This window comes from Aquarana catesbeiana, linkage group LG09, assembly GCF_042186555.1.
Source record: "Aquarana catesbeiana isolate 2022-GZ linkage group LG09, ASM4218655v1, whole genome shotgun sequence".
In the NCBI taxonomy this organism is placed as follows: Eukaryota; Metazoa; Chordata; class Amphibia; order Anura; family Ranidae; genus Aquarana; species Aquarana catesbeiana.
Window position 1 is genome coordinate 304,108,278 of NC_133332.1, and position 25,798 is coordinate 304,134,075.

The 25,798-nt window shown below is 42.7% G+C and overlaps 1 protein-coding gene across 5 annotated transcripts in view; it reads right to left on the reverse strand.

The window, feature by feature from the left end:
- Positions 1–5,429: 5,429 nt before the first annotated feature.
- AK8 (adenylate kinase 8) overlaps positions 5,430–25,798 on the reverse strand; it is a 312,083-nt gene continuing 291,714 nt past the window's right edge. For all 5 annotated transcript variants that reach the window (XM_073600536.1, XM_073600535.1, XM_073600541.1 and 2 more), the window contains 2 exons: positions 10,289–10,369; positions 5,430–5,880 (listed from right to left, as the gene is read on the reverse strand). In XM_073600536.1, the coding sequence (XP_073456637.1) occupies positions 5,625–5,880; positions 10,289–10,369 (337 nt within the window). In that variant the 3' untranslated portion in view covers positions 5,430–5,624. The remainder of the gene's footprint in view (positions 5,881–10,288; positions 10,370–25,798) is intronic.

Genomic DNA, 25,798 nt, shown 5'->3' on the forward strand with positions numbered 1-25,798 from the left:
TAACGATACAGAGGGGATAAGAAGATTTATGATAGGTAAGAGAGGAGCGGGGCGGCCCAGCTACGAGCAGGGAGGGGAGGGGGGGGGGGGGACAGAGGACACAGACAGGGAGAGATGCAGACAGGAATCAGTCAAATAGACTGACTATCAGGGGCTTAGCAGCCATAATTATTGTGGTCTGTTTGCAGGGGGGAGGGTATAGGCAGGATCAGCCAGGTTTTTTAGGGTTTTTTTTTTTTGGGTTAACAAACGCTTTAAGGTGAAAACCCATGAGATTTTACAATAACTTTAAGTGGTATAAAGTGGAACCTATTTTTCCAAAGAGTCAGCTTCATGAAGACTGCCCCTGGGCTTCTGCAGATGGACATATTTAGCATGCTTTTAGGTGCATTTATCTTACATTTGTGCTGCTTCAAGTTGTTTTTGCATTTGCCTTGATTTGTATGTGGAGAAATGCAGTTTTCATGCAAAACACTTGCCTGTGTACACAGGCCCTTGTATGTATAGTGTCAGTCATGTCAACAATTATGAATGGGCACGGGTAAATATGGGGGGGGGGTTGGCGGTACGCTTCCCAAAGAGATATCACTAGTCTTTTATTTTAGTGAACAAACATTTATTTGTATCATCGATGTCAGTATTATTTAAGAAATATTATTTGTAAAGCAACAAGAATCCTCTACATGTCAGTATGGTGGCACCAACCACTGGATCATCCCTTTAGGTGAACTTCTGATGCAAAGTGAAGCTGCTTTTGTTTGCGGTAATTAAATGAATTGCAATTGATCGCATGGCTGCAGAGGGAGAATAGTACAAGTGTATTAGCATGTTCTGTTAACGCTTCCGCTACTTATGCTCGGCCTGTGACAAAGCCAATGGGAGATGACCTCTGACCCCAGACTAGGAGTGAAGCACTATTCAATGCATGTCAATGAGCTAAAAAGGCAGCCAGACCCTCCCCTCTGAGGGCTCATATTATCCACAGAGCCACTCAAGGGGAACTAACATAATGGAGAAGATATGCACAGAGCGGACACAGGAAGAGAGACAGAATATTAATCAGCAAAAATAAATGAAGCAAATGCACCTTCACTCCGGGAGGACTCAGCAGAGTGCTATGGAGTGTCTGCTCTATTATCAGGTACGTAGAACTCTCTGTGCCAAATTCCACTTCATTTCTGTCCGGCAGATCACTGTTCACATGTATCATCCAATTGCCTACTTGTCAGCCTCCCACCATATCTGGTGGTCTATGCAAGGCCAGACCCTATAAACTGGCTGATTTGAATTAATTAATATACCTTCCCATCAGTTCTATATCTTATACAAAATGCTTCAGATTTGTTTTGGCTGCCGGTACCCAAACCCAGCACCAGTGGACGCCTGGTCAAGTACTTTTTAAAGGGTCAGTCCACTCAGTGCTAATTTTTGGCAGATGCTGGAAATTTTACCCATCTGACAGCTTCTTCTATCTCTCTGGTGATCATCTATTCTATGCTCTGGAAAATATAACTTGATGAGCCAGGCACTGACCCAGCCCATCAGGCTCCTGCTTTAACTACACTTTCACTTTTGGGTGGACTGGCACTCTAATGTCAAAGCTACTGATTGGCTGGTTTTGTCTGAACGTCACCCTTTGACATGGGGCACATGGCCCATTCCTCACAGCTGTTTTTGGATGTTGACAGTCAGAGGTCCTGAGGCTTTAGGTAGGTAAGTAACCTACAGACTCTCTTATCATTTGATTGAGATTGTGGCCATGTTTTAACCCCATTCATGTCCCAGGATAATTGAAACCTTCAGATTCTGATCATTTTTTTAAATCTTAGTATATTTTATATTTACATCTCTGCCTTAGGTACATTTGAATGATGATGCCCTCTTGCTCCACCCCAAACGAGAAAGAAAAAATGATTTTATATTTTCTGAATTTCATAGAGTCTTCTGACTCCTCTGAGCATCCCTCTTCTTTATTCCTTCTGTAGCTCTCTTGCTGAATTTAGCTACGAATATTTAGAGGTGAACAGAGGAGGAAAACAAAAAAAAAAAAAGAAATTTAAATTCTTCCATGACCCCAATGTAAAAGTGTTATTAACCTACCTTGTAACATATCGCGTAGTAAATATTAAGCCTTGGTGTGCCCTGAGCACTGACCTATTATGGTCTCATCTCATGCTTCCAGTGCAATGACACAGTTGCTGAAGTCCTAAAAAAATAATTCCTTAATCTGTACTACAGGGTATTCAAGGAGTGATATATTGTAAAACTGTCATTTCCCAATACTGGAGATGGTGACCATTCCTTCACACGAAAGCCTTGGACAATGCACTTGCAACAAACTTCTATAACCAAGTCAGCAACTTCCAGAATCCTATCCTCAAAGGTTTCTTTAGTGAATACCTCCAAGTAACCATGACCCCTCTCTGTACCCACAAATACTCCACCAGCTGCAGCTCCCTGGAGGTCAGACTGCAGCATCTACCAGTTATTGCAGCTCTTCCAGTAACATACTGTATAACGTGATTCTTTAGCAGCATTTTATCTGTTCAAATTTCAAAAGCTCTACCAATGTCTATTACTATGAAGTATTGCAAGGTAGGGTGATAACTCTTTTACGATGGGGTCATGCAAGAATTTACATTTTTCATTTATTATTAATATAATTGTATAGGCTTGCCTACAAAACAGTTAAATTTGTCCCCTTATTTGGTTTTCTTTTTTTCTTCTGAGGATGACTCAGGAGCTAGAGCCAGAGCTTGGGGTCTGACAATTGCTGCCCTGTGAACAGCCTAACCTCATATTTTCTTCCATCTCCAGAATGTGCACAACAGTATAAAATAACAGAGCTCCATAGTTAGGTTATGTAAAGTGATAATACTCAGGAGGTGAGGGCAGAAGGTGCATACATTTCAGGGTTGGGCAAGCAGCTACTCTTACAGTGGAAATTCTGGTAATGGTCACACTGGTGGCTTTAAATTACATTTGGTAATGGTCAGCTGATCTACTAATTGCATATTTTTTGTCTGGATCCAGTTTTATAACTGAAACCTCCAAATTGTCATTATAGCAGCATCAACGGTCGGCCATGGTTGAAGTATAGAGAGTTCACACCTGGCCACAACCCTAAAGGTAGTTTCAGCAGTCTTCTCAAAACACTGCCATGTATGGAAACATCAGTGATCAGCAATGACAGACTCTCTCAAGCGATCTGGCAACTTGACCGTGTGGTCTGCTTTAGAGGCAGATTATTCGCCATGGACTACCAGCTGGAATTGAACTTGTAAAGGGGTGCTTTGGATCCCTTATTAGTCCCCTGCCATCCACACTGACCCTTATTGGCTTGCAGCCAGCAAACTAATATAATGATGGTGTGGCCTATGGATGCTTTGCATACTCATGACATAATTGCCCTATTTGGACTGTACAAATCATCAAGTTGTAAAGTGCTGCGTAAACTATTGGCGCTATATAAATCTTGTATAATAATAAAAACCATTTAAGAGCTAATCCCTACTGTCACCAGCAGGAGGTTGGGGACCTTAGCTTCACAAGGAAGCACAAGTGGCACGGGGGACAAGATTTTTTTGCTGTAGAATAAGGGAAGGCTAAGACCCCTGTTAGTTTTTTATTGTCAGTTTTTTATTGGTGCCCGTGTTGGAAGTTTTCCCTCACTTCTTGTCTGGTGAAACAGTCATAGATGAGGGGAAATGTCTCTAAACAGCATTCTGATAACAGTAACAATAAGGGGTTCTAATCCTTCCCCACACCACCCAAAACTCATAAAAAGTTTAATTCTGCACAATGACATGAGCATGTGCCTAGGTTAATGAGGTATCTAAAAGACAATGGTTTAAGAATGAAAGGAATAATCTGACTAAAACTGGCCATACCCATAGATGTATTTAGTTCAGCCTGTGGCACCTACAGCTGTCAGAGTACCTGAACAGTGAGTGCATCCTATTGGATGTAGCCTTTGTTCAGCCAAAAATGTTTCACCCTGCTTTTTCCATCTTTCAGTTGAAGAATGTGAGTGGTGCCAATAGAACCATCTACTGGTAGAATTTCTTTATTTAGGACAGAGCACTGACAAACAATAGAGACAAAGTAAAGCCCCTCAGACACAGCTGGAGTCATTTTTGACATAAGTAAAGTTATAGTGGCAATGTCATAGAACACATAAAAAGATCATGCATATATACAAATAATCTCTTCCTCCCGGGACCTTAAAGAGGATTCTAAAGCTAGCCATAGATGGTTTGAATCTCGTCCGGTTTATCAGGGACTGGCCGAAATTCGAACTATATATGGGCAGGCTGATTGTACCCAAGTAGATCCATCGATCAACTTGGGTACAACCAGCATGTCAGATTTTTACATGCAAATTTTTCCAGCGGCTATAGCCACTAGCAATAATAGCTGTTTTCCCAGCAGGGACAATTTCCTGCTCCACTCCCCCACCAGGAGAACACATTAGCTTCATGGGAGGAATTTCATTGGTTGCAGGAAAGAAAATCGGATCATCTATGGCCTGCTTTAAGCATACAGAGGAATCATGTGTCCGAGTGATTTCTTATACAGTACTGTCCAATTAATATTCACTAAGAATGGGGTAAATGGGACACTGGGGGAACCAGTATAAATCTAACTGAAACCTTTCTAGGGGGCAAAAAAAAGGGGGGGGTATGGAGACGGGGGGAAAAAACAGTAGATAAGGCGGGGGGGATGAGAGAAGAAGGGTGAGGAATGGTCTAATAAGAGTAAAGAGGTTAGAAAGGGTCCAGTAAGGGAGAGTAGGCCAAACTATGTTCCTATGCTCCTTTTTTTTCCATTGGTATTGTCCGTACCTTGAACATCCTTTAAATAAAGTTATTTAACTCAAAAAGAGGCTTTACTCCCAAAGGGCGGTCCAAAACATCTGTTACAGCAGATCCCCCTCACAGAAAATCTGAATCGCAGTCATCCCTATCAGTTTTTAAAGGAGTTAGCATATTCTGGTATTCTGATGTGCGTGTAAAAGAAGTCGAAGGCCACCAGGTATGCCTAAACTTTTCTTCCCAATGGTAAAGTGACACAGTCAAGTCTTCCATTTGTCCAGGTTCATTGAGCTTGGTGAAACAGAAGGTCAATGCTGAGGATTCAGTTCTTTTTCTGAAAGCTGGTATACAAGATTGTGCCGCGTTAAGATGGATCCTCAAGGAAGATTGGTACTGAGTAAGTGGGACCTGACTGATGTGTAGTAAATAGGCCACACAGCGATGGCCGCAGTCTACTAAAGTGAGTTGAAAATTTCAACCAGTTCCTTAGTGGAAATTTACTCAATGTTCAACCAGCTAAAATCTTTTTCAGACACTGATAAACGAACCCTTGAAAAAGGCAATGATTTTGTGGTCTAAAGAAATAAAAAAACTGAAAATAAATCAAACATTGAAACCGATCAAATAAAAGATTTTATTGTTATTTAAATGTATCTAACTGAACACTGTCAGTTTATATTTGAGGTAGGTGTTCCCCAATGACACTGCTGAACTTGGTAAGTACAGAGACTTGGCAGCCTTAGGTGGAATAAAAACACACCTTCTGGATCAGCGCTAGATAATAGGGAGCCCTGTATATGCTGCCAGTGATTAGGGAGATGGAGAGTCCCCAGGGAGGCTCTTGGGAAGGGGATTGACAATGCAACTCTCAATGAACTCAAAGACGGTGTATGGGTCTTGATCAGCGTTAACATGAATGACATCTTGATAAAATTCCTCCAGCTCCTCGGCATTAGCATGATACATGTCTAACCTCGCCTGAACAGTCTCCTCTGCGTCCTTGGGGTCCCGCTGAAGACGATTGTGTACCTCTACTCTCGGAGCTGGCTTGTAGAGGCTGTGATACCTGCACAAATATACAACATGGACTTTTAGACCTCGAGATGATTTCTTTTTAAAGAGGATACATTATTCTACGTATTGCGGACATGACCTGAAAATGTTGATGGGGTTTTACATTTTTACCTGCTTGATACTGCAGGACTTTATGAATGCAGAACAATTGCTGAGATCATAGGATATGCAACATAAATTGTCTGCTTATTTGAAACAGTTATGCCCCGTACACACGGTCGGACTTTGTTCGGACATTCCGACAACAAAATCCTAGGATTTTTTCCGACGGATGTTGGCTCAAACTTGTCTTGCATACACATGGTCACACAAAGTTGTCGGAAAATCCGATCGTTTTAAACGCGGTGACGTAAAACATGTACGTGGGGACTATAAACGGGGCAGTGGCCAATAGCTTTCATCTCTTTATTTATTCTGAGCATGCGTGGCACTTTGTCCGTTGGATTTGTGTACACATGATCAGAATTTCCGACAACGGATTTTGTTGTCGGAAAATTTTATCTCCTGCTCTCCAACTTTGTGTGTCGGAAAATCCGATGGAAAATGTCCGATAGAGCCCACACACGGTCAGAATTTCCAACAACACGCTCTGATCGGACATTTTCCATCGGAAAATCCGACCGTGTGTACGGGGCATAAAGTGCAGATTAATGGACTCTGAGAGAAACGAGGAATACGGTGCAGCCACTAATAAACATGAAGCAGTGTCTGCATATCTAATGAGCAAACATACTTACTCCTATGTACACGTACTATATATACAGTAAAACCTCGGATTGTGAGTAACGCGGTTCACGAGCGTTTCGCAATGCCAACTATTTTTTTTTAAATTCTGACGCGATTTGCAAGAGTTGTCTCGCAAAACGAGCAGGATTCATTGTAGCCTCTGGGGTGTGCAGCACCGCATGTGGCTAGAGGTGCAGGGGCATCGGTGACTCTCGGAGACACCCTGGCGCCACCCACCTCTGGTCACATGCGGTACTGCATACACTAGCAGTGACACTGGAACTGATTATCTGAGTTTCCATTGATTCCTATGGGGAAACTCGCTTTGATATATGAGTGCTTGGGATTACAAACATGCTTCTGGAACGAATTATGATCGCAATCCAAGGTACTACAAATGCGTAGTCACTATCCTGGGACCCGCAGCTGCCTCATACAGCCATCCAATTAAGATGAATTAGACAATGCGGCTGTATGCAGGAATGCACTGGGGGTTGCACAAAGCACCTGCATGGACATTTGCTGTGAATGCCTAGTATCTGTGTTTGGAGCATACACCCATGTACACAACCTTCCATGCATAACTGCACGCAGCTGCGTCTTCTAATTGATCTCAGTGGGTGGCTGTGTGTGGGTCGTAGGCTCTGCACACTGTACAGTCCCTGTACTGCATGAAGCCAAGCACTCTTTTTTAAATTAAGGCCCAATTGATATCACTTTAAACTAAATACAATCCAGGTACATCAAAACAAAAGGTGTTTAATGCCTCACAGTTCATTTTCTTTAGAAAGCAGCCAGGGCTGTAGTAGAAAAGCCTGTTCCCTGCCAGCACACTGCAGAGAAGGGGCTTATTCACTGTGTGATCTCTCTGTAGAGGTCTGACACAGCCGCTACTGAGCCAGACCTATAGCTCTGCAATCTGCTCCCTGCTTATTGGAGATCTCTAGTGTGATGGACCTCTGCATAGAGACCACTGCTTCCATGCAGAGAATAAAGGTCCTTCTCTGCAGCTGCTGGCAAGGGACATGCTTTTCCCCTCAGGCTGTGGCTGCTTTAAAAAGAAAATTAAAGATTCTGCTGATTCTATGTAGGTACAGTAGGGCAAGATGCGTACAGTGCAGCAGAATTACAAGGTGACAACTGAGAAGAAAGCCAGAATAAAAGAAAACAAATGCAGTCACCGCCTCTTTAAACTGGTAAGCTGCCAAATTCTACATTTTTGTTCTTGAGTTTACATACACTTTAACTGATCTTATTAGTGTGTGTTGTTTTTAAATCGTATTAAATCGTATTTCTTTATATAGTTTATAATTATATATGTAGATGGGGCAGCTATATTTGTTCATTATATGCCATGCTGCATTATGATTATGCTTTACCAGTCACCCTGGTAACATGCCCAGTACATGTGTTTTGGGGGGCATCCTAGGAAAACCACCATATGCTACAGGTTTCCTTAAAGTGGTTGTACACCCTTACATAAACCCAGTGAAGTGACTGGCCTGGGATGATACATGGAGATGAAACAAATCCTCCTACATAAGTTGTACCTGCTTATCTGCAGTTTTCTCTTCTTTACATTCAAAGTGCTGAATTTATAAAGCTTGTCTGATGGTTCAGAAAAAAAGGGGGGCGGAGAGCTAAAATTACATTCTGCAGAGCTCAGTGAGGAGAGCTCTGAGAGCTATTTGGAGGAAAGAGAGACCCCCCCCCCCCTTCATACAGCACGCAGGAACAGAGCTGAGGCTGTCAATCAGCTGGGGCTCCCTCCCTGTCACCTTTTTTCTCTTGGTGTCAGGAAAACTTGTCAAAAGTGATACATGCTGATAGCAGAGGAACAGGGCAGCAGACGGTAATGACACTTGGGGGAGATTTACAAAAACTAGAGCTCTCAGAATCTGATGTAGCTGTGGCTGGTAGCCAATCAGCTTCTAACTTCAGCTTGTTCAATTAAAATGTAAGTTCACCTTTACAGATAATCTGCAAGGTGAACTTACACTGGACCCCCTCCCCATTCCCCCCGGTCCCAGTGCCTCTCCCCAATCCCCGGACCGGTGAAGCAATGTCCCGGTGTGTGACAGTGGAGGACCACCGGACTTTGGTATAGTGGAAGAGGAGTCCAGTGTAAGTTCACCTTACAGATTTTCTGTAGAGGTAATTTTACCTTTTAAGCTGTGATAATAAAACCTGGAAGCTGACAGGTTACTATGCACCAGATTCTGAGTGCACCAGTTTTAGTATATCCCCTCTTAATTAAGACAAGTACACAATATAGAGGGATATGCTTTGTTCATATTTCAGGCCTGAGGTTTAACTGGTTTCCAACTGGCTCACGCAGATATACTGCGGCAGAATGGCTCCTCTGGGCTAAATCCTGTACGATATGTCTCCTCCCCTAGTCAATCCTATCCCCCCACAGTTAGAACACATTGAGGGAACACACAATTAACCCCTTGATCGCCCCCTAGTGACAACCCCTTCCCTGCCAGTGACATTTACACAGTAATTGGTGCATTTTTATAGCACCGCTCACTGTATAAATGCCAATGGTCCTAAAAAAGTGTCAAAAGTCTCCGATCTGTTGGTCGCAACGTCGCAGTACTGCAGATCACCGCCATTACTAGTAAAAAAAATAATAATAATTATAAAAATGCCATAAATCTTTCCCATAGTTTGTAGACGCTATAACTTTTGTGCAAAGCAATCAATATACGCTTATTGCGATTTTTTTTACCAAAAATATGTAGAAGAATATATACCGGCCTAAACTGGTAAAGAAATTTGTTTTTTCAAAAAAATTTGGGGGATATTTATTATAGTAAAAAGTAAAAAATGTTTTTTTTTTTTTTCAAAATTGTCACTCTTTTTTTGTTTATAGTGCAAAAAATAAAAACCGCAGAGGTGATCAAATACCACCAAAAGAAAACTTTATTTGTGGGAAAAAAAGGACGCAAATTTCGTTTGGGTACAATGTTGAACGACCGCGCAATTGCCAGTTAAAGTGACGCAGTGCCAAATTGTAAAAAGTGCTCTGGTCAGGAAGGGGGTAAAATCTTCCGGGGCTGAAGTGGTTAAGGAAAGCTATCATCTAAATGATGAAATATGAAATATTTCTGTATATAGATAATGAACAAGAGGCACATTTGTACATTTAAGTGTCCATTTAGTCCAATTTTATACCCCCTGGCACATTTATAACATAGATCTAAACCCATTTTAGCATATCCCATCTAATGAGCTGGCTCAGTCCCTTGGATCAGGGCTGACATAAAACAACAAAAAAGGCCAATCTACTATTCAATTCAAAAAGCTGTACCCTAAGTAAACAGTAATAGGGTCTAATGCAGATCCCTAATTGGCAATAACAGGGATTTCCTAACAACTCTATCAAAGTAGAGGTTTTACGGGTTTATTATAGTACTAAAAATCCATTGATGACTGTATTTCTTCTATAAATACAGAAACACTTCAATATTTCTTTTTCCCTTGATAAAAACTGCTGTGATTTAATGGGTAAAATCCTGGAAGCGGCCATTGGCGGGAACAATAATCCACAGCTTGTCGGCCAGACGCTGCTTATGTCAGGTCTTGTACAAACGCATTATAATCAGTGCAAATGTTGTTGTGCGGATCGATGTGATGAGACCATCTCAAAACAATAACTGTCAACCAACCTCTCTCCAGAGACCGGATCTGTCATACGCAAAGACAGACGCTCCACAGCAACATCGTCTGGGATATCCAGGAAGAAAACCCTGCCGGGAGACACATGAAGGGATGTGATTAGTACAGTGAGATCTATATGCTGCAAGGAACGAATGAGACAGAGGATGAGCCTGATGCAGAGACAGGGAGAGAATGATATCTAAGTGAAAGCTATAGCACAAGAGCCAGCGTGGGGCAGGTACATAGCTCAATCACCCTCTGCTAGGAATTCCAGGACCCATGACAGGGCACTGCCACACATACTGTACAGCTAGGCACACAGGGCCCGGGATATAGTGCTAAGAACACCACAACCAATCACACTGCAGTATAGTATAATAGGAGGTTTCAAAAGCGTTTTCTGATTGGCTGCTTTGGGTTACTGTATTTTGAACATCTTCACTTCTTTTCACCATTTTATTAATAGGGGGATCTCCTACAGAAAAAAAAAATATACAGACAGACAAAACAAGGGAAGAACACAGTGATAGAAGGAAGTTACTTAAAGTTTGAAAAACAAAAGTCAGCAGCTTCAAATACTGTAGCTGCTGACTTTTAAAAAAAGAACACTTACCTGTCTAGGAGTCCAGCGATGTCCTCACGCAAACTGGTTCTTCATTGGTCTTCGGGTCACCGGCGCCAGCATGTTTACTGTGTGTAGCCGGTTATGATTCCTTGCTGCTTCACAGCCGGCTGCACACTGCACATGTGTGACCTGCAGTGAATAATATAATAATAATACGACGGCCTTCTCGGACCTGTGATGTGCTCCAAAAGGTTGCAGGGAGAGAGCAGAACTTCTGCTGGATGTGCCATGGTGATCTGACTTGAAGTGGGAACTCCCCTCCAAAAAAAGAGTGCCAAAGATAGAGGAGGGCGTAAAGCAGAATTGTCCCTTTAGGGTAAAGTTCCACTTTAAGCTGCCCATACATGGATTGAAATTTGTCTGGTTCAGCAGGGACCAGCAGAATTTGGATCCATGTATGGGCACTGTGATTGAACAAAAGTTGATCAATTTCTGTTCAACCGCTCGTCTGATTTTTGCCCCTCAATCAGTGCTGCAGGTTATAGACTGCACGAGTGATCAGTGTATTCTGATGGCAGGGAAGTCTCCCCAGTGTCAGAATACAAAGACACAGCAGGGAGGATCCCTCCCCCACATCAAAAGTGTGGATGGGGGAATAGGATCAGTTTTGTTTTATTCAACCTGTTGGTTAAAGGAAAAGAACTGACTAATGTATGGGCTGCTTTAAAGTGTTACTAAACCCAGGACACTGAATTCACTATATCTGGTCTCCCACAGTACACAGAACATGGAAATGCAATTATTTTAGTAAATATAAACTGCTAAATACCTTTTCTCATCAGCAGTATATAGCTGTCTTGTGACTGCTTCTATGAGGCTGCATGACCCCTGACCCTCTGCCTGGACAGTTCTGATTGGCCCTGTGCCGATCACATGGACTCCAAAAAAAAAAACTCTCTAGCAATACACACCAAACTGACCATGTGCAGAGTGCCCCCCAAGGCTCTGTTCTATCAGGAGATGGATTGGGGACTGTGGAAGAAGGGGCGGATCGGAGAAGGCAGGATCAAAAAGCCTTTTTACACAATGCTTAGGAATCTGTTGGCAGACCGGTAATTATTCCACTTTCCTTAACAGGGTGACAACACTGTTAGTTCTGCACTGGAGTCGTGCAGCAGTGTTGTCCACGTATGTACAGGATTACAGTCTTAGATGAATAGGTTGTTTTAGATGGACTTTAAATAAGTGATAAACAAATTGAAGCCCAATTCCAGATAACACTTTTTAAGCAGTTGCATTATTAGTTTTATACCCTTGTCTTTATAGTTTGTGCCAACCTCTGTACTGTCACTTAAGCTGGACAGCTTGGTCTGCATGGAGAAATGAGGAAACAGGTATAAATTAAAAGGAATTCCTACACTGATTGCTATCATTGAAGATATTAACACTATACAAGAACACAAACATATAGTGGGCTTTTAGGTGAACCTGTTGCTTTGAAAGATGAATTCCAGATAGATCCTAAGACCCTGTTCATATGGAGCGATTAGCCTCATGCCCAGTGCAGGGTCTACTTGACTATCACAGGGATGTGTGCATCCCCGTACCAGCATCCCATTGTTGTCCACAGCCACTGTGTCCCAATATGATATGCAGGCACGCACGGGTCCCCAAACCCACCTTTGGGGACCCGCACGCATCTGTATGTCATATTGGGACACAGCGGCTGCAGACAACGGCATGTCCCAATAGGCAACAATGGGGTGCCAGTAAAAGATACACTGGGCACGCAACTGGGTGAACGGGGCCTAACTGCATAGTTACTTAAACCAATGCAAGTATGCATATCTCATATCTGAGAGATCCCTGGGGAAGCAGAAAATCACTGTAGTAGTCGGCACTGCTACAGTGATAGCTGCGATCTTCTGGGTCCCGCTGACCACAGGGGCTCACCTGCTTGGCACTGCTACCACTCAAAGAATGGCTTGTATTTTTTCAATGAACACAGAGTGTTCTTTGATTGGACAAGGTGGAGATTGTGACATTACTGCCTCACCTATCCACCTCATCCAATCAGAGAACACCTTACATTTATTAAATAAATAAAACAAGGTGTTTTGTGAATGGCGGCAGTGCCAAGTGAGCGACCCCCTGTGGTCAGTGTGCAGTAGGCCAGTAGCTTGGCACACGGCTATCACTGTTGTATCACAGACTACTACAGTGATTCTCCACTTCCCAACCTGGACCAATGTAGCTATGCATTAAAAACCATACCTGGAGTTGATCTTAATGGTATTTTTTTTACTTTGGGTCCCTAAAATGACGTTGTATCTATAGATTTCTCTTCTCCTGCTGTTAAGTGGGTGTTGCTTAACATACTGTAAAAGTCTTCAGATTTCCCTGCAGGATCTTCTACTCTCCCAAGGGTCCTGTTATCTGCACTGTGCACACAAAGCAGTTCCAGCGGGCATTTTATTCTGCACATACAGGGCCTCTTTTCTGACAGATCACTCATGCCAACCAAGTGGTGAAGGCTTGAAAGCCAAAGAGAAGAAGCGTAATGGGGGGAGGGGGGTAATGAAGTGTAATCAAGAAAATGAAATTTGCCCAGAAATTACGTAAAAAGAAAATCCTGAATATAAAAATTCATTTTTTTTTTTTCAACCAGACCATCTAAACGGCGTTTAACAAAATAACTATTCCGTTTAACTGCGCCCGGTTCATCTGTTTATCGCGGTTACAGGATTCCCAAAAAAAAAAAAAAAGTCCCCAGGACAGATCTAATCATTTCAACAATCAAGTGTGTAAATGTAATTTTTTTTTTTTTTATAAATAAAAAGGGTCTTGAATATTTTATGCATGTTTGTCACAAAACAGAAATAATAACGACAATACTGAGCTATTAGAATTAATATTTATGCTCAGCGGCATGAAAAATTCATAGGGACAGAGAGTGGAGGAGAGGGTGGGGGGGCAGAGGAGGCGGAGGCGGAGTGTTAGATGAGCGCTGAGGAAGGGAGGGGGGTAGAACAAGACTTAATATACATTGGGCTATGTTTACTGGCTGTCTTGATGTTTAAAGATAGTTTGACAAGAGCGGGTAGGTATCTGTCAGTCACCCTTTGAATGGGGAGATGGAAGAGGGGGGAGCGACCTGCTACTGTTGACAGCCCACAGATTGAGTTTCCAACACAGATGTTAAAAAAAAAAAAAAAATCCTTAAAGGACCCCCCCTCCTCTGGATTCCTTTTCCTTATTTCATAGCCCGAGGCTGACTGTACAAGCACGCTCGTTCCATCTCCCCTTCCATCAGCTGAAATTAAGGAATTAATGAGCGCGATATAGACTTTACAGCGGGCCCATGGAATGTTTACGACTTATTAAATTATAATGCGGGCGGCTGTATAATTTATCAGCCAATTAAAGGAAGTGTTAGTTGATTTGATGGAATGAGGACCTACAAAATGCATTTAACTAATAGAGAACCACGGGCTGGCTTCCGATGGGCTCCAAGCCTCTCGGATTACGCAGCTAATTGCCTGACTTTATGGGGCTGTCACCGATAGCCATGCATATTTTATGGCTTTCAAATACTTCAATTGTGTGTGTTCGTGTTGCTGCTGTAATATGTAGAAGCCTGGCCAAACTTCGGTGTAGTTAAAGTGCTCTTTGCGTGGTAGGCTGGCCAATCGGGGGGGAGGAGGGGTACGATATAGCGAACCCTCCGCTCTTCATTAAGGTGGAGAGGTAACACGAAGCCTTAGTGTTAAATGTCACTCTGCAATTACATGATTAAAGGCAACAGCATACGATAGTATTTTGTTTTACATCTAGCTGACACTCATTGCGAGAGATGGCTTTACGGGGTTGGGAGGAGGGATGCAAATTTTTTACAGAAACTACCGGTATTTAAAGTAAACCTCTCTTAATCGCGGGCCGCTCTAGCTGGTCATGTGATGAAGAATGCTGCAACAGAGGTTACTTTCAGAGAATTCATCACGCAGCAGATCCAGAGATATAAACAGCTGATGTAACAGTATATGCAATTCTCAATTTTTAGAGAAATAACACAACTTGGCTTTATCCCTTCCTGCCTCCCAAGACTTTATATATTTATATATGCCGTCAATTACGCAGCACTTTACATATATTATACAGTATCTCAGAAAAGTGAGTACACCCCTCACATTTTTGTAAATATTTTATTATATCTTTTCACGTGACAACACTGAAGAAATGACACTTTGCTACAATGTAAAGTAGTGAGTGTACAGCTTGTATAACAGTGTAAATTTGCTGTCCCCTCAAAATAACTCAACACACAGCCATTAATGTCTAAACCGCTGGCAACAAAAGTGAGTCGACCATGGCCTGTTCTGAGCAGAACCTGTCCTGTTAAATCTCTGTATGGTCTTGGCCACTGTGCTGCAGCTCAGTTTCAGGGTCTTGGCAATCTTCTTATAGCCTAGGCCATCTTTATGTGGAGCAACAATTCTTTTTTTTCAGATCCTCAGAGAGTTCTTTGCCATGAGGTGCCATGTTGAACTTCCAGTGACCAATATGAGAGAGTGAGAGCAATAACACCAAATTTAACAGACCTGCTCCCCATTCACACCTGAGACCTTGTAACACTAACGGGTCACATGACACAGAGGAGGGAAAATGCCTAATCGGGCCCAATTTGGACATTTTCTCTTAGGGGTGTACTCACCTTTTGCCAGTGGTTTAGACATTAATGGCTGTGTGTTGAGTTATTTTGAGGGGACAGCAAATTTACACTGTTAGACAAGCTGTACACTCACTACTTCTTCAGTGTTGTCACATGAAAAGATATAATAAAATATTTGCAAAAATGTGAGGGGTGTACTCTCTTTTGTGAGATACTGTACATTCACATCAATCCCTGCCCTCAAGGAGCTTACAATCTAAGGTCCCTAACACACATTCATACACATACCAGGGCCATTATAGACAGAAGCCAAGTAGCCTTCAAGCTTTGAAGTGTGAGAAGAAACCAAAGTACCCGGAGGAAACCCACACAGGCACTGGGAGAACATGCAAATTCCAGGCAGGTAATGTCATAGTTGGGATTTGAACCGACGACCCTAGTGCTTCTAGACAGAAGTGTTAGCCACTGTGCTGCCCCTATACTTTTTAATAAATGTAATGGTTTTTAAAGATATCAGCACATGCTAGTTTTTCTCTATCAGCGATCAGTGTATTCTGACAGCAGAGCCCCCGCTGTCAGAATACAATGGCACATGGGGAGGATTCCTTCATCCACCTCGCTTATGTGGATGAGAAACTCCATTTGTTTTTTTTGATCTGCCCGCAGGCTTATTGAAATAAAAAAAGGGATCCATCTATGGCCATCTGAAGACAGGAACACACAGGCTGCCATCAAGATCTCATACAGTATTAGGCTTTCTTATTAGAGAGTCCAGCATTGTTTTCAGAATGTAAATATATTGTACATTCACATCAGTTCCTGCCCTCATGGAGCTTACAATCTAAGGTCCCTAACTCACATTCATACATACATATACTATGACCAATTTAGACAGGAGCCAATTAACCTACCAGCATGTCTTTGGAGTGCAAGGATAAACTGGAGTACCCAGCAGAAGCCTACACAGGCACAGTGAGAACATGCAGACTCCAAGCAGGTAGTGCAATGGATGGGATTTGAACCGGCGACCCTAGTGCTGCCGGGCAGAAGTGTTTATCACATAGCTACTGTGTTGCCCATTGCCTACTGGACATCCTACTGGACAGCAGGGCTGCCTGTCAGGTAGGCTGGGAAGAATTAGAGCGGAGACTGCGAGCCAGGCCTTCTCGTCCACATCTGTGCCTGACCTCAAAAATGCGCTTCTGGAAGAATAGTCAAACATTCCCATAGACACACTCCTAAACCTTGTGGACAGCCCTCCCAGAAGAGTTGAATAGCTGCAAAGGGTGGGCCAACTCAATAATGGAACCCTATGAACCCTAAGACTGGGATGCCATTAAAATTCATGTGCGTGTAAAGGCATACTTCTAAATACTTTTGACAATATAGTGTACTTTCAGCTGCCTCGATCTCTATTGATAGATTTGTAATAGGATTAACTAAATCTAGTAAAATTGAAGTTAAACATTATGTATAATGTTATAATTAATAATTCAACATTTTTTGCTGAAAAGCAAGTCAACATTGGCTGCTTCCATATATTTGTCCTCACAGGTTAACTTTTACAAAGAAGGTCACTGTAAAAAGACGCATGCCTTCATTTTTATGTACAGTATTTAATTTCATAAATAACTCTTATTATATGTATTATTAATACTTTATTTGTGATATATATTCGATTTTATTTTTTAAAAAAAGAAGCATTCTTTTTCTGGTGGTCCATGTATTGAAAAGTCGTCACTTCCCTGCTACCCAGCTGCTGCATGTACGTTACACTTTCTGGTGGGTCGAACATTTGCTCTCTCTCTTGGGCCGCTGTGGAAGGGAGCAAGTATTCAACTCATTTGATGGTTGAAAACTTGCAGTGCCTAGGAAGGGAAATGCTGATTCTTTTCAATACACGGGATACCAGGTAAGTATATAAACACTGTGGTAAACCCCAATGAAGGCTATAAGTGGGCAAATCTTGTTGTGCAATTATGGCCATGTGAAGGGCTAATAAGTCATTCTCAAACAAAAGGCACTGGAAACCAGTGTTATGGAGAACATGTACTGGTAGTGGCAAACCCAAACCTCATTCACAATGGTCACAGAGTTAAAAGTGTCAACCAGTAGTACCCTTCAGCTGTAGAAGTGCACTTTTTAACTTTATCTCTAGCTATACCCCCCCCCCCCCCCCCCCGCTCCACCCTCTGCAAAGACTAAACTTGGCAATACACGATTTCTGAGAATCAGCTGAAATCCGAGCCATGGTTGGTTCTGCTGCTAGCACCCAACCAGGGCCGGTACAAGGGGTGGGCAGGAAGTGTGGCTGCCCTGGGCAATGTGGCATTGTGTGAGGTGGGGGGAGGGGCACTGTGAGATTAGGAGGAGGGTTTTTGTGTTGGGTGGGGAAATCTGGGGGGTGGCTGGGGGTAAGAATTGCTCTAGGAGGGGAAATTTGGGTGGAAGTGCTGGGAGTAGTGATTTAGGGGGATTTATGTTGGGATGGGGGAAAGAAGAAGAGGATTTGTGCTAGGAGGGTGGATTAGGGGGTTTGCACTACAAGAGCTGATATGGTGGGGGGGGGGGATTTCGCTAGTAATGATGATTGGGGACCATTTGTGCTAGAAAGGGATTTTTTCTTGTTGGGGGGGGGGGGGTGGTTGTACTTGGAGGGAGAACTTGAGGGGTAGAAGATATGTGATAGGAGTGGTGATTTTATTTTGTGGGGGGCATTTATTTTGGGGGCAAAAGCTGGAAAGGATGCTCTCCTGCCTGATTCCTATAGACACATTTCGCTCCTTAAAGCAGATTTCAAGATTTTGGCCAGGGCACTCTCGTCTAGGTTAGTCGTTCATAGGGATCAGTCAGGATTTATCTACAGTCCAAAATATTAGGAGGCTACCTTTAAATCTACAATTACCGGTGGACAACCCTGGCAACCAAGCAATTTTCTCCTTAGATGCAGCCAAGGCCTTCTACAGTGTCGAGTGGCCTGGGTCTGGACAAAACATTAAAACATTTTGGGTATATGTGGCTCTGTTGTATTCATACTACCTGTGCAAATGCTTAACATATTGACACTAAACGTCATTTCCTATGCAACTTTGGTACTGTCCTATATTTGGTATCATAATGGTATTCTTCATTTGGTATATGAATAACCCTTGATGTGTATTTTATGATTTACCCAATAAATATATATTTTTTTTTAGTAAAAAAAGGATGCAGATTCATGTTTAATTTTTTGGGAAGGGAATTTTTTCTGACACATAATGCTCATACATCTTGGGGGGGGGCACAGTATGGCATGTTCGCCCCAGGCTGTAGATGACCTTGTCCCAGCACTGCACCCGACTCAACAAACTCACATAGTTTATAAGGAAGAAAAAAGACACAGGTCCAACTTCTATTTATAAATCGATCCAGGCGGGAAAAAAAACTAGGAGATATTTACAGTACCTATAGGTAGGCCTTATTAGGAGCTTACCTATAGGTAAAATTCATGCATGGGCGTTTACTCCCACTTTAAAAGAGGTTTAACCAGTAAAACTGGGCCACGTTCAGACACTTCTCACATACATGTAAAAACCTGCATTTTGAGCTAGAAAATTACTTAGAACCCCCAAACATTATATATTTTCTGAAAGTAGAGGCCCTGGAGAATAAAACAGTGATCGTTGCAACTTTTTCATGTCACACAATATTTGCACAGCCATTTATCAAACGCTAATTTTCAGGAAAAAATACAGTTTAACCACTTCCCGCCCGGCCTATAGCAGATTGACGGTCGGGAAGTGGTCCTGTTATCCTGACTGGGCGTCATATGATGTCCAGCAGGATAACACGCCGGCACGCGATCTCCGATCATGGTAAAAAGCCTCTGACAGAGGCTTCTTACTACGTGATCAGCTGTGACCAATCACAGCTGATTATCGCGTGAACCAGGAAGCGCCCGTAAACGGCATTCCTCGATTCACGCTGACAGGGAGAGCCAATCAGCGGCTCTCCTTGTCAGAGGGGGGTCTGTGCTCATGATCAGCACATTGATTATCAGCACAGCCCCCATCAGATGTGCCAATCAGTGCCCAACAGCTGCCAGTCAGTGCCCCCTCAAAAAAATCTCTCAGTGCCCACCATAGTGCCAATCAGAGCCCACCACAGTGCCAATCAGTGGCCAGCAGTAACACCTGTCAGTACCTCATCATCAGTGCTGCCCATCAGTGTTATCTATTAGTAACTATCAGTGCCATCTGTCAATGCCAATCAGTGCTGCCTATCAGTGCCACCTATCGGTGCCCATCAGTGACGCCAGTCAGTGCCCATCAGTGCCACCTGTCAGTATCATCAGTGCCACCTATCAGTGCCCATCAGTGCTACATATCAGTGACGCCTATCAGTGCCCATCAATTCTACATATCAGTGCCACCTTATTAGTGCCAACTCATCAGCGCCCATCAGTGCCCGTCAGTGAAGGAGAAAACAAAATTTTATGACAGAAACTAAGAAAACCTTATTTTTTTCAAAAATTTTGGTCTTTTTTAGTTTGTTTAGCAAAAAATAAAAGCCCTAGAGGTGATCAAATACCACCAAAAGAAAGCTCTATTTGTGGGAAGAAAATTTAAAAAAAGTTAGTTTAGGTACAGTGTTACGTGACCGCGCAATTGTCATTCAAAGTTCGACAGCGCTGAAAGTTGAACATTGTCCTGGGCAGGAAGGAGCGAAAGTGCCTGGTATTGAAGTGGTTCATGAATAATAGTGCACACAAATACAATATAATACCCAAATTTTGGTAAAATATAAAAGATGATGTTAAGCCAAGTAAATAGATACCTAACAAGTCACGCTTTAAAATTGCACACTCCTGTGAAATCGCCACAAACTACAGTACGGTAAATTATCTATAGGCAAGGCTTTAAAAACCTTTACAGCTTACCAGTTTAGAGTTAAACAGAAAGTCTGGCACTATATACTATACACTATATTTTTTTCATTGTATTATTTATTTTATTTACAAAAGAAAATTGGACCTCTGTATCACTACTGGGATCCAAAAAAGTGGCTACTTCGGGCAACAATGAGTCAACACCAGGGTATGTATATTTAAAAAAGTATAATGTATTTATTGTTTTAATTAAAACACTGCTTCAACACGCATAAAATGCATCCACATGCAGGGCATCAGCTCTTGCACATAATGTGCACCACCGGGTGCTACAATGGAGCACTACCTAAGTGGGCACTGTTGGTTAGTGAATACACTGCAAACAACAGGAAAATTCACAAAAGCCTGAACAAACAAAAAAACAAATGACACACAGGGGACACATACATAACGTAACCACAACACAGACAGTCCGGACGCCGGCTAAACCACTCACAGTGAAGATGGGTACTGTTACCGCAGGTAAACTCCGTGACTACCCAATGAATGGGCAGGAGATACGGGGAACAATCCCCATATGTATGTTTATGCAGAGATGTGCCCAGTATCACTGTGAGGGCTCCCCATGGGATGACCTATATTTTTGATGGCAATGCTGGACTGGGGCTAGATGAACATGTGTTGATCAGACAATTGGTGCTGTCCTCCAGGTATAATTGGGTTCAAAAAGTTATTCCCAACTGGGAAAATCAGGCGCTCACCAAAGTCCCTCACAGAGTGTGGTATGCAGCAACTAATGGCTGTAATAGCCTCTTAATCCACAAGAACATCTATTGGTCACATAAAGCAGTCCAGTCCCATAGCTAAAACTTCTGTCAGATCATCAAGTGTGTAGTACAGTATAGTAGACGTATTCACAGGGCATATGAGGCCCTTAAATGCTGGCATAAGTGGTAGCAGCAGGCATAGGCTGACAGGTATCTACAGGTAGACTGACAGGTGAAGGATGGATAGGATATATAGAGGCAAGATGTACATTACCACTTGGCCGGTCAGCATACATGGATCACCATCTTCGTTTCTCCCCACATTGATATCATCCATGTGCTAGCATATAATGATGCTGTATTCGATCATTGTTGAAAAACAAATGGATCCACATAGTGTAATACTGTAAAGTCTTTTATTTTAACCACTTCAATACTAGGCACTGAGACACCTTCCTGCCCAGGACAATTTTCAGCTTTCAGCGCTGTCGCAATTTGAATGACAATTGCGCGGTCGTGCTACACTGTACCCAAACAAATTTTTTATCATTTTGTTTCCACAAATAAAGCTTTCTTTTGGTGGTATTTGATCACCTCTGCAGGTTTTTATTTTTTGCGCGACAAATAAATAAAGACCAAAAATTTTGAAAAAAAAAACAAGTTTTTCTTTGTTTCTGTTAAAATTTTTTGTAAATAAGTACGTTTTCTTCTTCAATGACGGGCACTGATATGGCTGCACTGCTGGGCACTGATACGCACCGATGAGGTGGCACCAATGAGGTGGCACTGATGAGGTGGCACTGATGGGCACTGATAGGCGGCACTGATAGGTGGCACTGATGGGCACTGATAGGTGGCACTGGTATGCGGCACTGATGGGCACTCATAGGTGGCACCAATGGGCACTCATAGGCGGCACTGATGGGCACTTGTAGGTGGCATTGATTGGTACATATGGGTGGCACTGATGGGTACTGATAGGTGGGCACTGATGGGCACTGACAAGTGGCACCGATGGGCACAGATGGGCACTGACAGGTGGCACCGATGGGCAATGACAGGTGGCACTGATGACACCGGTGGCACTGATAAAACTTATTGGTGGCATTGCTGGGCATAACTGAAACATAATGGTGCCAATCAGTGCCCATTTGTGGGCACTGATTGGCACAGATTGGGCACATTGGGCACATGTGGATGGCCATGGGGTACATACCTGGCCATCCACATGTTGCCCTTTCCCTGGTGGTCCTAGTGGCGATCCCTGGTGGTCCAGTGTGGTGATCTGAGGGGGGGGCAGACCCCCCCCTGTCAGGAGAGCCGCCGATCGGCTCACTTCTACTCGCGTTTCTGTCAGACGCGAGTGAGGAAAAGCCGATCAACGGCTCTTCCTATTGACATCGTGATTAGCCGTGATTGGACATGGCTGATCGCGTGGTAAAGAGCCTCCGCTCCGGTGGAGCGATGTGTCAGGCTGACACATCGCTAAACCGATCGCCGCGATGTGCGCCCCCTCGGGCGCGCGGCGGCATGTTATCCTGCTGGACGTCATATGACGCCCGGTCAGGATAACGCAACCACTTCCCGGACGTCAATCCGCTATAGGCCGGGCGAGAAGTGGTTAAAAAAGAGGGGTTCACACTTACAGATTTGTAGATAAAAACAAGCTTGTTCTTTAGATAGGTAAAAAGCGATTGCCACAAACGTCACCCAATGCTTTTCGTCCACACGGACATCATCTGGGGTGTGAATATCGTGTGCAATCGCTAGGTATTTATAGAAAGACTCACCAATGAACGATTTGTCTTCAAATTGGTCACAGGGGACACCTGGGACCATTACCACAGTAGACCAAAATGGCGTTGGCGTGTGTTCCACGACTCACTGACAAGGTCCGCCGTTATTGGATAAACAGGCCAAAGTGGCGTCAGCATGTGTTTCACGCCTCGCTCACATGGCAAACTTAGCCCCCATTGCCATACCCTTCTCTTGAAGATAAAATTGGCCATTAAACCAAAAATAATTGTGGCTTCTGGCGAAGGACAACAATTCCATGATAAATAATTTCTGGCTAGGGGGAAGAAGTGCATCTTGTAATAGATAATATTGAACTGCTTCAAATCCGAGTTGATGTGAGATACACGTGTACAAAGACGCCACGTTAGCTGTACCCAACAGGCAGCCTTCAGGAAACTCAATATTGGACAACAATTGGATGGTGTCTTTGGTGTCCTTCCAATAAGAGGGTACCTGTTTGACCAGAGGCTGTAGAAAAAAATCTATGTATCTGCCTATTCTGGAAGTGACTGAATCTATCCCGCTGATGATGGGACGTCCAGGGGGTTTTGTGGCATGTTTATGTATCTTTGGAAGATAATAGATAGTGAGTATGTGGGGAGCTAATGGAACTAGGAAGGCATACTCTTTTTTGTTTGGAATCAAATCGAGGAAACCTTGTTTAACGATGATCCCTAAATCTTTTTTGAAACGATTAGTAGGGTCACAGGGTATTGGACTGTATGTTTTGCGATCATTTAGGATGTTTAATATCTCATTTTCATAATCGCATTTATCTAAAATGACGATGGCACCACCCTTATCTGCTGGGCGTACTACTAACTCTTTTCTCTCACATAGTTGTTTTAACCCAGCTTTGACAGATGGATTATTGTGAGGTTTGTTAATTGTCAATGCGTCTAAGTCGCCAAGGACAAGATCCTTGAAGATGTTAATAGACAGGGAAGCTGGGACTGGGGGATTAAACAAAGAAGGATTACATAAACCTGAATGAATGGGTCCCGGATTAATCAAAACATTGTGATTAGCCACTGGATTGGCCAGTATGTATCTTTGAACATTCAACTTGCGTATATATTTGTGTATGTCGATGAAGGTATGAAACTTATCCAGCTTCTTAGATGGAACATATTTCAGACCTTTATCCAAAACAGTGGTTTCTTCCTCAGTAAGCACAGCTTTACTGAGGTTAAAAATTCCTGACCCTGCTAAGTACTTTTTACTTTTAATTCTCCACCCACCTCTGGTACCTCGCCTTGTTCGGGACGTCTTTTTCGGGTCTGATTTTGCCCTTCCCTGTGAAAACCCCAATGATTTGTTGAATTTGTGTTATCAGTATTGTAATTGTAGGGTGATTGGTCGTAATAATCTTGGTCTCTCTCACTATATTGATAGGAACCTGGATAATGATTTACATTTCTCAAGGGGGAAAAGCGGTTATGGGTGGAGACCGGATAACTTTCTTGATGGTAAAATTGTTCCAGTTGTCTGTCAAAACCTTGCTTGGACTCCTGGAAAGGTCTATCTCTTTCTTGATAAGGGTAATAAGACCCGAAGGGAGATTTAGGGGGTAGACTAACATAGTTAAGACTAATTTAATTGTTCTGATGTCCAAATGATCTATTATCATGTGATTGGGGTCCTAGGCTGGAATGGGAACCATCTTTCCAAGTACCTCTTGGGCCCCTCCATTGTGAATTGTGGTTACTTGGGGTTCTGAAACTGGGCCGCCTACCTCTTAGGGGTGGGGCTTCATGTTGTTGTGCTCTCACTGTTCTCGACGGTTGGGAGACCTTTGTGACTGGAGTTCTATTTTGAACCTGAGTCATGTTGGGGGGTGGGGCCCCAGTATTATTAGTGCCCATTACCTCCAACTCCTCTGATTTTTGCCAACTAAATACTAACCCCGATTTATAATCTCCTTATATACTTCTTTTAATTTATCTTTTGTTCACGCTCATCTTTTTCCAAGTAGTTTTTTTATCCCTCCAGAGAACGAAGTATATTGGGAGCAATTTTTTAATGGCAATAACTTGTCTTTTAACACCTTAATCTCAACATCCAGTGACCGTAACTTATCCCTTTTTCTGTCTAATAAAAAGTTCAAAAAGTTGGTACCGGCTTCATTAAAATATTTAAACCATGATTCTAAGTGTAAATCACCTTTTTGGGAGTTGACGTCCCAACGAAGGCTCCTGGGAACCATCTGTTCCAATATATACTGTTCTAGGAAGGCTATGTCCCAATTGGTGTGTATTATAGGGCCGTTGTTACCAGATAAGGCAGATGTAATCTACAGGGGGGCTCGTTCACTCCAAATGCAGATTGCTCCCAATATTATTAATCCCCCTTCGCAACCTACATTTTTTCTTGATCTAAAGGGCTACTTTCCATGTAAAAAATGTAACATCTGTCTCCATAATACACTTGGGAGAAACAAAACTACCTCCTTTATATCAAATGTTACTCATAGATCTTATCCCATCAAACCATTTATCACGTTGTGTATCTGATCACTTGCCCATGTGGGAAACACTACGTGTGTGTATTTTGGTACACTCTAGTTAGTTGTTTAATTTTAAACATATTTTTATATTCAGAGATTATCATCCTCTTAGCCTTTCGCCCTGTTATTCCGCCGATATCTGTTCCCATGTTTAATTCATTGGGGCAAATGTGCGGCGGATCGCGGGGTTGAACATTGTACATTTATGATAATAATACAAAAAAGATGCGGCGCTAAGGACAAATATAGTGAATATGATACAATAATCAAAATATTAGTGCAAATTGAAAATTACATAATACAATGTCCCAAAACTAATGGGATAGACAGATAGAATCCAAAGCAAA